The following is a 14,941-nucleotide window of genomic DNA, read 5'->3' as shown; positions in this document are numbered from 1 at the left end:
AGGGACAGTGCCCAGGCCCAGAGTTCAGGTCTCACAACCGGAAAAAAAAAAAAAAAAAGAATTCTCGGGCTGGGAAGGTGGCTCAGTGGTAGAGCTCTTGCCTTGCATGCCTGAGGCCCTGGGTTCGATTCCTCAGCACCACATAAGCAAAAAGAAAAAAGCCAGAAGTGGTGCTGTGGCTCAAGTGGTAGAGCGCTAGCCTTGAGCTGAAGAGCTGAGGGACAGCGCCCAGGCCCAGAGTTCTGGCCCCACGACCGGACCCAAAAAAAAAATTAAAAAAAATTAAAAAAAAGGAAAAAAACCTCATGTATACCTATCACCTATAGTATGTCATGACCACATTACATATATAATATATATTTTATTATGGAGGGAAAATATATTTATATAATATATACTATGCTATACTTATTATAATATATGATATTGGTGTTATATTATATAATATATTATTACATGATATATATATAGAGAGAGAGATATAGATATATATATTTCCCCTCCACTCCAGCATCCAGTACCCAGTTAATGAACAAGGAACTATATTCTTTGGGAAATCAGGTGCAACCTAACAGGTTTAAAGCTCCAAGAAACCATAAGTTCCTATTTTAGACTTTTTTTTTGACAGTCCTGAGGCTTGAACTCAGGGTCTAGGCACTGTCCCTGAGCCTCTTTTGCTCAAGGCTAGCACTCTACCACAAGCCACAGCACCATTTCTGGCTTTTTCTGTGTATGTGGTACTGAGGAATTGAACCAGGGCTTCATGCTTGCTAGGCAAGCACTCTGTCACTAAGCTAAATTCTTAGCCCCCTGTTTTAGACTTTTTGCTGATAACAGTGATTAATAAAAAGGAAAGTGGTATGAACTAGATTGACATACTCCATGTTGGTTTGCTACAAGCCACTGGATTTAGAATGAGCACTCAAGTCCTATATTTTTTCCTTGCCTCCCACTTCTACTGTTTAAACTGCCTATGGAATATAATTTTATTGGCTTTTTAAGTAATGACAAGAGACCTGAATGGAAAGCCTTATTTGGAAATTTAAAAATCCCACTTTCTCAATGAAACTAATGAACCTAAGATTTATAGAATTACCTTATATGGGTATGCTGGTGGCTCACGCCTGCAATCCTAGCCACTCAGGAGGCTGAGATCTGAGGATCGTGGTTCAAAGCCAGTCCAGGCAGAAACATCACTGAAACCCTTATCTGCAGTTAATCACCAAAGTCCCAAAGTGGAGCTGTGGCTAAAATGATACAGCATCCTTCAACAAAAAATAAACTAAGGGACTATACCCAGGCCCTCAGTTCAAGCCCCAGTACCTGCACCAAAAATAAATAAATAAACCTTATTTACAGGTCACTGATACATTCCTTTTTTAAACAAGTATCACTTTCAAGAAGTTGACTGGGTTTATTGCAATAATCTAAATGTAAGCCATTCGTCTTTTAGTATTTAAGAATTTTACTTAACTTTTCTATAAGCAGCTTCCTATCATTTTGATGAATCTGAGCAAGCAATTTCTTGTGTCTCAACTTGCAGTCAAATAGTTTGGCATTGGTTTTCTCATTTAGCAAAATGTTAGAGAAAGTCCATATATGACAGATATAGTTATTTCTCCATATTTCCAGGGCTAAACATTATATTGTGGATTATGATATGACATTATTTTTTTTCTGCTGTCCAATTACTTGCTTTTTGATCATTTGAATACAATAATCAAAATAGTCCATTTTGCTGTGAGAAAATATGAATAATGGAAGAGTTTTATGATAGAGGATATATAAGAAATTTTTATAGTCAGAAATTTCAGTTGCTCATACATCATTCCAGAAAATGTGGTATATATACACTATGGAATTCTATGCCTCCATCAGAAAGAATGACATTTCCCCATTTGTTAGGAAATGGAAAGGCTTGGAAAAAATTATATTAAGTGAAGTAAGCCAGGCCCAAAGAAACATAGGTCCCATGGTTTCCCTTATTTGCAATATCTAGTATAGGTATGAGTCAAGCGGAAAAGGTCAGATAATGTGTTGTTAGGAAAACAAACCCTTAAATATGTATTTTAATGTTTTTGTTTCTTTCATGCATGTGTTTCTAACGCATTTATAAGATTATTTCTTTGTTGCTTTGTATGTCCCTCCCCCACAGTGTAACCCCTGCTTTCACTATATTTGATGTCAGTATAACATGTGGAGGAGATGGGGACAAACAAGTCGTTTAAGGATTCAGGTGGACCTGTTGCAACAATGAGAAGTACAAAATGTCATGTCAAAACCAGCTTTACAATGTCGGTGTGGGGGGGGGGGTATGATTGGGTGGGGGGAGGGGGGAGGCCGGGAAGGGAGGTGAAGGGTAAACAAAGGAGGAGGCTGCAATGCTTGGTAAGAAATGTATGCATTATCCTGCCCATGTAATTGTAACCCCTCTGTACAGTATGTTCTCAAATAAAATAAAATAAAATTTAAAAAAAAAAAAAGAAATTTCAGTTGCTCAGAGCAAGTGTCCATGTTATTCATTTGTTTGATTTTTAAGTGCATTAGATATGTATGATATATTAGTGCTGATTTATTTTGTTTTCTTTCAGTAATATTTACAGTGTCTTATTTTGATTCAAGTACACAAATGGATAAGTAAAATTGAAAGTTCTTTGATGTAAGGTATAACTAACCATTGCTTATTTTAAAGATTATTCCTATGTATTACATAAATATTGTGAAACTAATTAATCATGTTTAATTCTTGTTTTCTAAGGTTACAAAAGATAAAAATATTGTCAGTGCTTTTCAATTAGTTGTATATGGGTTACAATTAAGATATTTGAGCTGGGTGCCAGTGGCTCACACCTGTAATCCTAGCTACTCAGGAGGCTAAGATCTGAGGATTGCAGTTCAAAGCCAGCTCAGGCAGCAAAGTCCATGAGGCTCTTATCTCCAATTAACCTCTCAAAAAACAGAAGTAGAGGGGCTGGGAAGATGGCTCAGTGGTAGAGCGTTTGCCTTGCATGCCTGAGGCCCTGGGTTCAATTCCTCAGCACCACATAAAGCAAAATGAAAAAAAGCCGGAAGTGGCGCTATGGCTCAAGTGGTAGAGTGCTAGCCTTGAGCTGAAGAGCTGAGGGACAGCGCCCAGGCCCAGAGTTCAGGCCCCACGACCGGACCCAAAAAAAAAAAAAAAAAACAGAAGTAGAGCTGTGGCTCAAAAAGCACTAGCCTTGAGCAAAAGATCTCAAGGATAACACTCAAGTGGCTGAGTTTAAGCCCCAAGAACAACAACAACAAAAGAAGATATTTGGCCCGTGCTCTCATAGAACTTGTTTCCTACTTTGATTTCCTTACTTTTGCTGTTTCTTTCTTTCTTTCTTTTTTTTTTTTTTTTTTTTTACTTTTTTGCTAGTACAAGAGCTTGAACTCCAGGGCCTACTACTTCCTGGGCAGGTGCTATACTACTTGAACCACTTTGCCAATCCTTTTTGCATTAACTGTTTTTGAGATGGAGTCTTACTTTTACAAAGCCTGGTCTGGCCTGGACCTTGATCCTCCTATTTGTACCTCTCTGAGTAGCTGAGATGACAGGCCTGCCCTACTATACCTAGCCATTGGTTGAAATGGAGTCTGGCAAACTTTTTTGGGTGGTTGAGGGTCTGCAAGGGATTGTCTCAGACTGTGATTCCCTAATCTCTGCCTCAAAAGTAGCTAGGTTCTGGACATGAGCTACTGTGCCTGGCTGCTGTTTCTGATGTTTAGGGATTTCCAACAGTGTGACAGGGACTATAAAAATGAAAGAATTGAGAAAGCTGAAGATTGACAGTAGATCTCTGCTTGATGTTACTACAACTAGCCCACATCTGATGTATAAGCTCCCTGTTGCCATTTAAATTTAGGTCTAATATCTCAATGCCACTGCTAGCCCATCCCCCATCCTTGATTTTTAAAAATAAAATGGTCTGACTGACCATTCTTTCCAGCTCTTCCCAGCCCTCCTTCCCACAAAAGGATGAAGCTGAGGGTCTGCAAGCTTCCTTTCAACTAGATACTTATATAATGTCATATAAAACATAAAAGAGAAATATTTGAAGCCTTGCCTTAGAAAAAGAAGTAATGGATTTCTTAAAAGGGTTGAACTAAATAAAAGAAGCAAAAATGCAATCCTTTTCAGGATTGTACAGGATTGTATTTTGAGCAGAGTATGAGTTTTGCTGAGGAACATAAAGAAGTTAATTCAAAAGAAAGATGGTGGGGCTGGTCTGAGAGGCAAGAGCCGTACCTGCTTCACAAAGCTCCCAAGCTAAGTGAACTGGAAAAAAGCAGTAGTCAGGCAGCATTTGTCCCTGAATCTTACTAACAAGCTTAAAAATGGAGAGTGGCAGGGAAGGTATTAAGGTATTATAAGAGGTAAGGCAATATTACAAGTAAGCCAGGAAGTAGAAATTTAAGACTCTCTTACATAAAACAGGACTTTCTAAGAAGTTTTAGAGACTATTAATTGTGGTAGCCAGAAAATATATAAAATTATTGCCTTGAGCAAGTTTATAGTGGGATATCATCCTTCCTTCCCTTCTTCTCCCTTCTTTTTATCCTTCCTAAGTTTCTTCCATGCTTTCTGGTCCGTATGTTTTATTACATATCCTATACTGGCTTCATATATGAAGTCATTATTAATGCACTGTAATTTTGCATATTGAATGAGCTCCAAATATTCTGTAGACTCCTACTCCACAATTTTATGTGCTGTTTTAAAAGGAACATACATACTCATGCAGGTAACTTGCTCTTCAGATGTCATCATCATTCATTATTAGTGCCTTTCAGTCATTTTTATTAGAGATTAATATTTGCAGGTTTTCAAGAATTACATGTCTCTAGGTTCAAAATGGGGAAAACTCTAATGTTCAGGTTATTTGGCTTTGTCTTCCAAGGTGTCTATTGAATTTAAACTGTAAACTACACAATTAAAACTTTTGTTCTTTTCCAGGCTACCAAAAGGATCCTAAAATATGAAGCCAAATTAGGAAATAGCATTTCAAATTAGATTTCTTTTGGCCTTGGACTGGGATTCTCCCAATCTCTGCTTCCCAAGTACCTGGGATTGCAAGAATAAAGTACCACACTGGCCTAATAGAACTAATCTTACATGCTTTCAAACACTGCTCCAAATCATTTACATAAAGCAAATGTAGTAAAGTTAGGAGGCCAAAGGCAAATTTGAACACAAATATATACTTGTTATTAAGGAACTATTGTTAATTTGTAAGTGAAATAATGAAATTATGTTTGTGTATTTTTTTAAAAACCTTATCTTTTAGAAACACAATATGACAGGGAGTGGATAGGAACATAAACCAAACAAGAATGAACCTGCACTCAAAATTATTGAACCTAAATAATGGTTAAAAGGGGGTTCATTACACTACTTGTTAGACTTGTTAATATGTTTAAAGTTTTCCATGCTAAATAGTTAAAAATTTTTATCAAGAAGTTGGTATTGGGAAGTAGTAGCATACAGTTGTAATCCCAGCTCTACAGAGAACAAGGCAGAAGGATCAAGATTTTGAGCCCAGCCTGAGACTATTAAAAAAAAATTAGCCAGAACGTTTATGTCTGTGACTTTAAAAGACTGAGATTTGCTAATTGAAAACAATCTGCATTTTATTTATTCCTATAGTTTGTCTTTTTAAAAAATAAGTAATGCCCATAGAAAATCAAGTCTATAGCTCCTACAATATTTTTTAAAAAATGAATATGTTGTATTTTGCAACTTTCATGCATAAGCAGCAACTTTGTGCCATCTGAAAATTCTATTTGATCTTATGTGCATGGACCTGAAGGAAGTCTCTATGCAGAGACACAGCCCATGGGGACATCTGAAATGCACAAGCATAAACCATTCCCCCATCAGGCTGGAAGAATGGCTCCCACTGATTTAATGTCAGGCAGAATTTTGTTCACACCAGACTAATCTGTAGATAATCCGCACCTAGTAGCTGATAGTGTGGAGACAGTACAACATAAAGGAAGACTAAACACAACCCAGGCATACATTCCAATCTCAGTGGAACCAATTACTAGCTGTGACCTTGCTGTATTGAGAAAAACAAAAACAAAAAAATGGTGGAGGGGAGCCTCCAGACAAAGCTAGATTGTCTCCCAAAGCTAGAGACTCACTCTCACTTACGGGTAAGAACCATCAGTGTATCCATATAATTAGAGACTGTTGGAATTTAACCAGAATTTGTGTGGAAGTTTTTACTCACAAGGTGTGGTTATCCAGTTCTTGCATATTTCCAGGGAACCTGAAACCATGATTGACCTTTGTCCAACCCTAGGGATGTGGCTTTTAGAATGTGCTTCTGTTAATGGCTAATGGTTATGTTTTGTGCACCTAGAACAATGAATGAAGTTGCTTCAGCTTATCAAGATTGCATTGCATGAAGTATGAGCATCTGATTTCATTGTTAGGACTGTACAGTTCAGTTGCCCTGGCTTGATGTCTCTGTGACTGATTCTTTAAAGCCTCAGATCCACAGATGTGGACAGTTTTCTCTGGACAGATACACTGTACTCATGCCTGTCACTGGTTCCAGGAAAGGGTGTGTGACGTTTCCCTCCCAGGTCTTTGACTGATCCCAGAATAAGAATTTCCAGACAAGTCACAGTGGTAAGGAAACGTGGCAGAGTGCTTTGAATATGCAGACAAACATGGCAGAGGTTGATTGAATATGGAGAAAAGGAGGCAAGCAGAAAGGCACAGGCAAGCTCTAACAGAGGGTATGTGCTGAAAGGGAGACACTTTGAGCTCTTTGAGAGCAGGGGCATATATATGATAAAGGCAGGGTTTGACTTCAAGTAATTGTAGGGTAAGTGTTTTTCTTTGTTTTCTCTTCTAGCATGGTTTAATCACTCCTGGTGTTACACACTTTTATTATCTGGGCTCAGAGTTTCTAAGATTAACCTGCTCATTAAACATTTGAAAGAATATATATATATAATTATATATATATATATATATATATATATATATATATAAATTTTTTTGTCAGTCATGGGGCCTGAACTCTGGGCCTGGGCACTGTCTCTCAGCTCTTCAGCTCAAGGCTAGCACTCTACACTTGAGCCATAGTGCCACTTCCAGCTTTTTCTGTTTCTGTGGTGCTGAGGAATTGGCCTCATGTATGCAAGGGAAGCACTCTACCACTAAGCCACCTTCCCAGCCCCACTTCTATATTTCTAAATATTGTATTTGCTTTATAATTCCTGGCTGCTATTAATCATGCATTTTCCTTAATCTGTCCTGCCTCATGCCCACATGTGTGGCCCTAGATGTGGAAATAGCGAAAAGACTATGTATGTCTGAATGCTGTGGATACTTCCTGATACATAGCCTTTTCCTAATGCTCTTGGTCTAGAGTCTTTTATTCTAATCAACCTTGTCTATGAGGATAAGCCACTATTGACTCTTGTGAGTCCTTTCCAGTGAGTCAGCAAACTTAAAAGGCAGCTTTATGACCTGAGACATGTAAAAGGACTAGCACGGTGCCTAACACATTCAATGCCTGCCATTTTGGCACTTTGTATGTACCTGTTAGATGTTGTTTGACTAGGGGAAAAAAAGGCTCAGAGAATAGAGAGCTGGCTCAACACCAGCTCTGGCTTATTCAGCTAAAGCTAAAGATTCACTCTTACAGAGTAGGATATTTAGAGTGGGTTCATAAGAAGTTGGTGGTGGTTGGTAAGAAAACAACTAATGGTGAGGATTTGTTGTTGGGGGATTTAATTTTTTGAGTTCCAAGTATATTTTAGATATGGTGACACATAGATGACATGCAAAATGGGTCACAGCTGGAGAAAGGGAGGGAGGGATGGGGGTGGAGGTGTTTGTTCAAGGCCCTGGTCTGGCACCTGCCAAGTCAATTACAACCAGACAAGGTGAGAATGCAGGAACTTTGTCTGCTTTTCTCAACTATGCCCTTGAAAGAAGCAAGTATAACCTTAATCAATGAGGAAGTTAGACTATCTGATCCAAAATTTTATCCAGCTCTTCTACCCCTGCTGACTGTAGTAAAAATGGGTAAATGAATGGAGGTCCCTGAACTCCAACTGAGACCTTTTCAGAGTACACACCATGGAAAAATCTTTTGCAGTACTGAAGTGACAAAAACAACGAGAAGCCTTGTGGAGGGTGCCAAAGAGGACAACACTTATACTAATGTATGGTGCTTCTCAGATGTATTTGTGATGTATGTGTGTGTGTGTGTGTGTGTGTGTGTGTGTGTGTGTGTTGCAGGCCAGACCTTCACATTTACTGCCTGTCTTTGGAAGAAGTAATATTAGAAATGATTTTTTGAGAAGTTCTCTAGTTTAGCTAAAAATCAGCATGTGAAATGTCATACTCTGTGCTGCAAAACAAAATATCTTTAAATAAATGGCTTATAGGGCTGGGAAGTTGGCTCAGTGGTAGAGCACTTGTCTTGCATGCCTGAGGCCCTGGGTTCGATTCCTCACCACCACATAAGCAAAAAGAAAAAGCCGGAAGTGGCGCTATGGCTCAAGTGGTAGAGCGCTAGCCTTGAGCTGAAGAGCTGAGGGACAGTGCCCAGGCCCAGAGTTCAGGCCCCACAACCAGACCTCTCCCCCAAAAAATGGCTTATAGACAACAAATTCTGAACTCTTGGAAGTTCAAGATCAAGGCACCAACAGATTCAGTGTCCAATAAGGAGTAGTTCTATGGTTCATCCATGGAGTCTTTTTGCCATGTGTCACATAGCTGAACAGGTGAGCTCTTCAGTCCCTTATAAGGGCACAAATCCCATTCACCAGGGCCCTTCCCTTCCTCCCAAGCCTACCTCTTAATTCTTTCATATAAGGGATTAATTTTCAATCTCATTTGAGCAGCCCAGTGAATGCAAGCATTAAAAAAAAAAAGTAAGCACTAAAAGAGACAGTTGTAAACTATGAGGATTCCATATTAAAATATAAAACCAAGCATATAGCTAAGTGGTAGAATATCTAGCAAACACAAGGCCCTAGGTTGCTTTGATACCTAGCACCACAAAAATTAAAATGACTTGAGGGCTTAGGGCTATAACTCAGTGGTAGAACACTTGTATAGCATGCATAAGGCCCTGAGTTTAATCCCTTGCATTTTATATATATATATATGGATACACACACACACACCAGACACAAACTTTAGGCTGAGAATGTAGCTTAATAGTAGAACAACTGACCAGCATGTGTGAGGCCCTGTGTTTAATATTCAGCACTGTAAAATAAGTAATAAGCATAAACTTCATTGGATTGGGGCTTCAATCCAAAGATAAGCCCAGGGAAGGACTCTAGGGTACTCATTTGGCAAGTCGCTAGATTTGTATGGGAACTCATGTTTATAGTTTCTATTCAAGTGACCATATCTAAAAAGGAAAGAACCTTGTACCTGGTGCAGTTAGCTCATGGCTATAATCCTAGCTACTCAGGAGACTGAGATCTGAGGATCATGGTTCAAAGCCACCATGGGCAGAAAACTCCATGAGACTCATCTCCAATTAACCACAAAGAGCTGGAAGTGGAGCTCTGGCTTGAGTATTAGACTGCTAGAATTGAGCACAAAGGCTTAGGGAAAACACTGAAGCCCAGAGTTCCAACCCCAGGACCAATAGAAAGAAAAGAAAAATAAAGAAAGGAAGGAAAGAAGGAAGGGAGAGAGAGTGAGAGCAAGCGGGCAAGTGAGAGAGAGAGAGAGAGAGAGAGAGAGAGAGAGAGAGAGAGAGAGAGAGAGAACCTTGTGCATCTAAAATATGATGACGCCAGGCACTGGTGGCTCATACCTGTAATCCTAGCTACTCATGGGGTCTGAGATCTGAGGATTGTGGTTCGGGACCAGCCCATACAAGAAAGTTTATGAGACTCTTATCTCCAATAACTACTTTGAAAAAGCCAGAAGTGATGCTGTGACTCAAGTGGTAGAGTGCTAGCCTTGAGCACAAAAGAAGTTCAAGTCCCAGTACCAGCAATAAAATAAAATACAACGAAAAATACACCAATAATATGTTATGCCGTGTATTTATTAATTTTAGAACAAATTGCCTCCAAGATGGATAGATGTAATCTTTCTATTGATCACAGACGAATTTTCTCTGTATCCATAACTAAGCTGAAATGATGATGAGATACAAGAGTTGGTAGAATTTTGATCCTTCTTGGTTGGATTTTGTTTTTATTGAGCCATTAAACATTTCTGCTGCGTTTGGGGAAAACTTCATCACGGTTTATATTGCACAGAATTATTATTTCTGCATCACTATCATCTGAATCATACATCATGGAATCATCGTTACTCATGCTCTCTTGGTATGATTCGTTGTTGGAGTCTACTTCAGGGTAGAATATAGAATAATACTGTCTCTTGCTCGAAACATAAAAGTTTAGTGTGTTTTTCTTCATTGCCGCAGAAATGTTATTTATCAATAATTCTGAAGAAGGGTTACAAACAAGACATCTTTCCTTAAAACACTGGCATCTTTTTGATAATAAAGGTTGCGATAGCATGGCTGCATTTTGTATACTCGATTTTTTAGGATGAAAACGTTTGCGTGACTTAGCTGATTTCCTTGATTTGGATGGTTTGCATGACAAGATTTGATTTCGTGAGTGAGTAAGGCAAGGTAACTTGATTGACCGGGTTGATGAATGTGGTTTAGTTACAGGAGGTAATTCGAATGGCTTATATGGATAGACTGAGCTGTCTACCTTATGGATACTGGGTAAGTTTTCTAGACTCTGTGTCCTATGTGCTTTTTCCAGGTGGTGTGACCTGGAGGATTTTTTCGATGACTTGGATGATATTTTGTCGCTTGGTGGTCTGTTTAATATTTCGGCACAGCATGGTATGGATATGTTTTCTGGACATGGGAATGCGATTATCTTTTCATTACTGTTTGGTGGGGACAGTATTTCTGCACTTGGAGGTGGAGAAAACATTTCTCCAGCAGACATCATTAGGTATCTTTCTAGACTGTATGAATTTGTTATCTTGAAATCATCAGCTAATATTTTGGATTGATAAGATGACATAGCTGAAATACCTGGTCTGTTTTCCCTAAAATGCAGAAAATTTGGAGTGTAACAATGTAAACAAAACAATTCTACTACTATCAACAGAAACAACAGGGTACTAAGTCAACTAAAAGGTTTGGACTTTTCTTGTTCTTGTAAAATAACTAAACATAAGAACTGGAAAAAGGTATAACTCATATCACAAATATAAATTTATATAAAATGTTTTTCCTTAAGAGTATTTTAGATAAATAAATATAGATAAAATATTAAATATCTAACATACAATCGTAGAGAGAGATCCTCTCATTTCAGAAATTAACCTTTTTTATTTATTTTTATTTTATTTATTTATTTTTTTGGTCCGGTCGTGGGGCCTGAACTCTGGGCCTGGGCGCTGTCCCTCAGCAATTCAGCTCAAGGCTAGCGCTCTACCCCTTGAGCCACAGCGCCACTTCCAGCTTTTTTCTTTTTGCTTATGTGGTGCTGAGGAATCGAACCCAGGGCCTCAGGCATGCAGGGCAAGTGCTCTACCACTGAGCCACCTTCTCAGCCCCAACCTTTTTTTATTAAAACTGAAAAAACTGTAAGACTCTTAAAGCAAAGCCATTCCTATCAGCTTTACAACATCAAGTAATTTATTTATCTGTATTTATATTCACAATGTTCCTCTAAAAAGTATTGGAAACACTGGGACCACATTTAGTCCATAGTCTTTAGACTGAAAAATATTTAGGACACCAGTATTAAGGACCAGCCTAATCCTCTAATATGAAAACAAAAATTAAAGTTATGAAGGTAATAGTATCATTAAATATTAAAATGATGGGTTTCCCAAAATGCTTTATGGCTTTTGAAAAAATGGAAGCCTAGCTCCCATCTCTCTCCTTTTCCTTCTGATTTTTTTCATTATACATTTAGTTTAGGAAAAGAGAGTACAAGAACTTGAAAAAAAATGAACCCTGAATAAGAGAGCTTTGGCAAAAGTTGAGAAAGTATTTGACAAATTTATGAAGGCTGTAATTTAAATAAATGTATCTATTCATAGGAGGTTGGTGGCTCTTTCAAAAGTCTAAAGTTAATCTTTTTTTTCTTTTTTCTTTTTTTTTTTTTGCTGGTCGTAGGGTCTGAACTCTGGGCCTGGGCGGTGTCCCTCAGCTCTTCAGCTCAAGGCTAGCGCTCTACCACTAGAGCCACAGCACCACTTCAGGCTTTTTCGGCTTATTTGGTGCTGAAGACTGGAACCCAGGGCCTCATGGATGCAAGGCAAGCACTCTAGCACTGAGCCACCTTCCAAGCCCAAGTTAATCTTAAGTACTCTAAATAAGGAAACCTCCACTGTGGAGGTTCACATTTTTAATTTAAAGGCATAAAACTTTAAAATGAAACTTAAAGTATTAAAATTATTTACATTTTATATTTAAAGGTGTAATACTTACATGTCTGAGCTGACAGCATCATCGACCATACAATTGTAGTGAAGAAAACAAAAACACGTGAACACAAAGGCTATTATCATAATGCCAATGATGAAAATTAGTAAGCGTTTCCTAAAATCATCCATTTTTGACGGCATTGGCATGGAGCTTTCAGTTCCTGCAAAGAGATTATATCATCAATTTGTTAGGTAACCAGGTTTCCTACCACCTTGATAGTAGTTTGCCACTCTGTCAAAATAAAATCTCTTCATCAATGAAGACTACAACCCAAAGTCACATATTTTATGTGTATATTCCAGTCCTGGGGGCTTGAATTTGGAGCCGGGGTGTTGTCCCTGAACATTTTTGCTCAAGGCTGGCACCCTACCACTTGAGCCACAAAGCTCCATTTCCAGCTTTTTGGTACTTAATTGGAGATAAAAGCCTCACATAATTTCCTGCCCTGGCTGTCTAGGAACTGAGATCTTCAGCTCTCAGCCCTCTGAGTAGCTAGGATTATAGGTATAAGCCTCAGTTGCTCAGCTTCATCAATTATTTTTATTTTTATTCGTCGGTCGTGGGGCCTGAAATCTGGGCCTGGGCGCTGTCCCTCAGCTCTTCAGCTGAAGGCTAGCGCTCTACTACTTGAGCCACAGCACCACTTCCGGCTTGAATTGAACCCAGGGCCTCATGTTAGTATTATGCTCACCTTTGGTCCTCGGCTCCTCCCACACCTGGGCCCCTTCCCATTCCTGGAGTTCCCCCCATACAGCTGGCCCCTCCTTCTCTCTGCCCAGACCCACCTGAACTCCCATCTGCCTCACTTCCTATCTCCAGACCCTCCTGCTACCTGGATGGTGACGGAGGCCATGTGCTCCCTCTTGGGGAAAATATGGCTCCTCTAATAAACCTTATAATTGTATCTTTCTCCTGTGCCTGCCTGCTTCTGCGTAGTCCCCTGGGGTGGATGTGTGGAATTCTCTTACACCTCATGAATGCAAGGCAAGCACTCTACCACCTTCCCAGCCCCATCAATTATTTTTTAAAGCATGATAAAGGTTTCACTGTGATTTTGAGCACATCCCCAGCCACAGTGTGGAAGTAAAATCTGAGATGTATCTCTGGCCAATCTGTCCAATTATCTGCATTACCCCCACCTCATGGTTTGTTCAGTGCAGTTCCTAGGGTGTTTTGACATGTATACGATGGATATTTGTGAGTACACTTGTTACTGTGCGTGATAGAAAAGAGAATGGGGCAAGAACAAATCCTTATCAAAACATACTATTTGGTCAGGTATGATTGTATGTACCCACAAATTTCAGCTACTCAGGACACGGAGGCAGATCTCTTGAGACCATGAACTTGAGATCATTCCAGGCAATATGGATAAACCCTGTCTCAGGAAAACAAACAAACAAAAAAACAGAAAAACAACAAAAAACCCCACAACACAACAAAACAAAACAAGCTGGGCACTGGCGCCTGTAATCCTAGCTACTTAGGAGGCTGAGATCTGAGGATTGCGGTTTAAAGCCAGCCTAGACAGGAAAGTCGGTGAGACTCTCCTCTCCAATTAACCATCAGAAAGCCGGAAGTGGCGCTGTGGCTCAAGTGGGAGAAACCTAGCCTTGAGCTGAAGAGCTCAGGGACAGGGCCTAAGCCCAGAGTTCAAGCCCCATAACAGACAAAAAAAGAAAAAAGTACCCTCTTACTACTCGTTAAATCCTATGCCAGATTCATAGGATTTGGTTGGGACAGTGAATAAGAAAATACAGGAAAGAAGATACTAAGTCTGTATTCTTTAGGCTCGTATTTTCTTTAGATTTTTCACACAGAAATAAAAATATTAGCTATTGTACAAGAAATTCTTGAAGACTTACTAATCGTAGTACCCATAAACTCGGCTAGGTTTTCAAATTAAGTCCTTGAATTACTAACATAATAGATTCTAATTTATAAAGTTTAAGGTTAGGAACGTACCTGTGTAAGACACTGCATCGCTTTGGTTAGTATCAGAACAGTTGATTGTCCAAATAGGCAAAAATAAAAACAAAATATAAAGATTCATGTCCAGTTATTTGTCCAATGTTTCTGGTGCCAAGGTGGCTACTGCATTTTATGTGGGTTGGGGTTTATGACATCACTACCAATTTGCATCATACTCTGATACATAATGTCACCATGGAGAAGCATGTATTTCTCTGTGTCAGGTGAGTTTTAAACATTTTACCTTCATAGCAAGTATTTCAGCCCAGAAGGAGACCTGTGATTGGTTCAAACACAAACACTCATTTGCATAATGGACCATACCATATTTGGTGCAAATGGGGATTGCCTCCGCCCCCCCCTTCCCCCCCCTCCGCGCAGTGCCTAAGTAGGCTGCTCAACTCACTTTGGGAAAACCTGAGAGATACTCTCGTTCCTACCTCTCTCCTGATGTTACAACAAACAGGGCCAATAAAGGC

The 14,941-nt window shown here is 39.2% G+C and overlaps 1 protein-coding gene across 1 annotated transcript; it reads right to left on the bottom strand.

Annotated features, from left to right (window-relative positions):
* Nucleotides 1–10,227: 10,227 nt before the first annotated feature.
* CUNHXorf66 (chromosome unknown CXorf66 homolog) lies at nt 10,228–14,544 on the bottom strand. Its single transcript, XM_042667605.1, has 3 exons — nt 14,457–14,544; nt 12,495–12,651; nt 10,228–11,098 (listed from the first exon to the last, which is right to left on the bottom strand). The coding sequence occupies exons 1-3, from the start codon at nt 14,542–14,544 to the stop codon at nt 10,228–10,230; spliced, it is 1,116 nt and encodes a 371-aa protein (XP_042523539.1).
* Between the last annotated feature and the right edge of the window lie 397 nt (nt 14,545–14,941).

The sequence above is a fragment of the Dipodomys spectabilis genome, unplaced genomic scaffold (genome assembly GCF_019054845.1).
Source record: "Dipodomys spectabilis isolate Male_0828 unplaced genomic scaffold, ASM1905484v1 ptg000414l, whole genome shotgun sequence".
NCBI lineage: Eukaryota > Metazoa > Chordata > Mammalia > Rodentia > Heteromyidae > Dipodomys > Dipodomys spectabilis.
The sequence above is the reverse complement of the archived record's forward strand: the minus strand, read 5'-3'. Positions and strand labels throughout refer to the sequence as shown.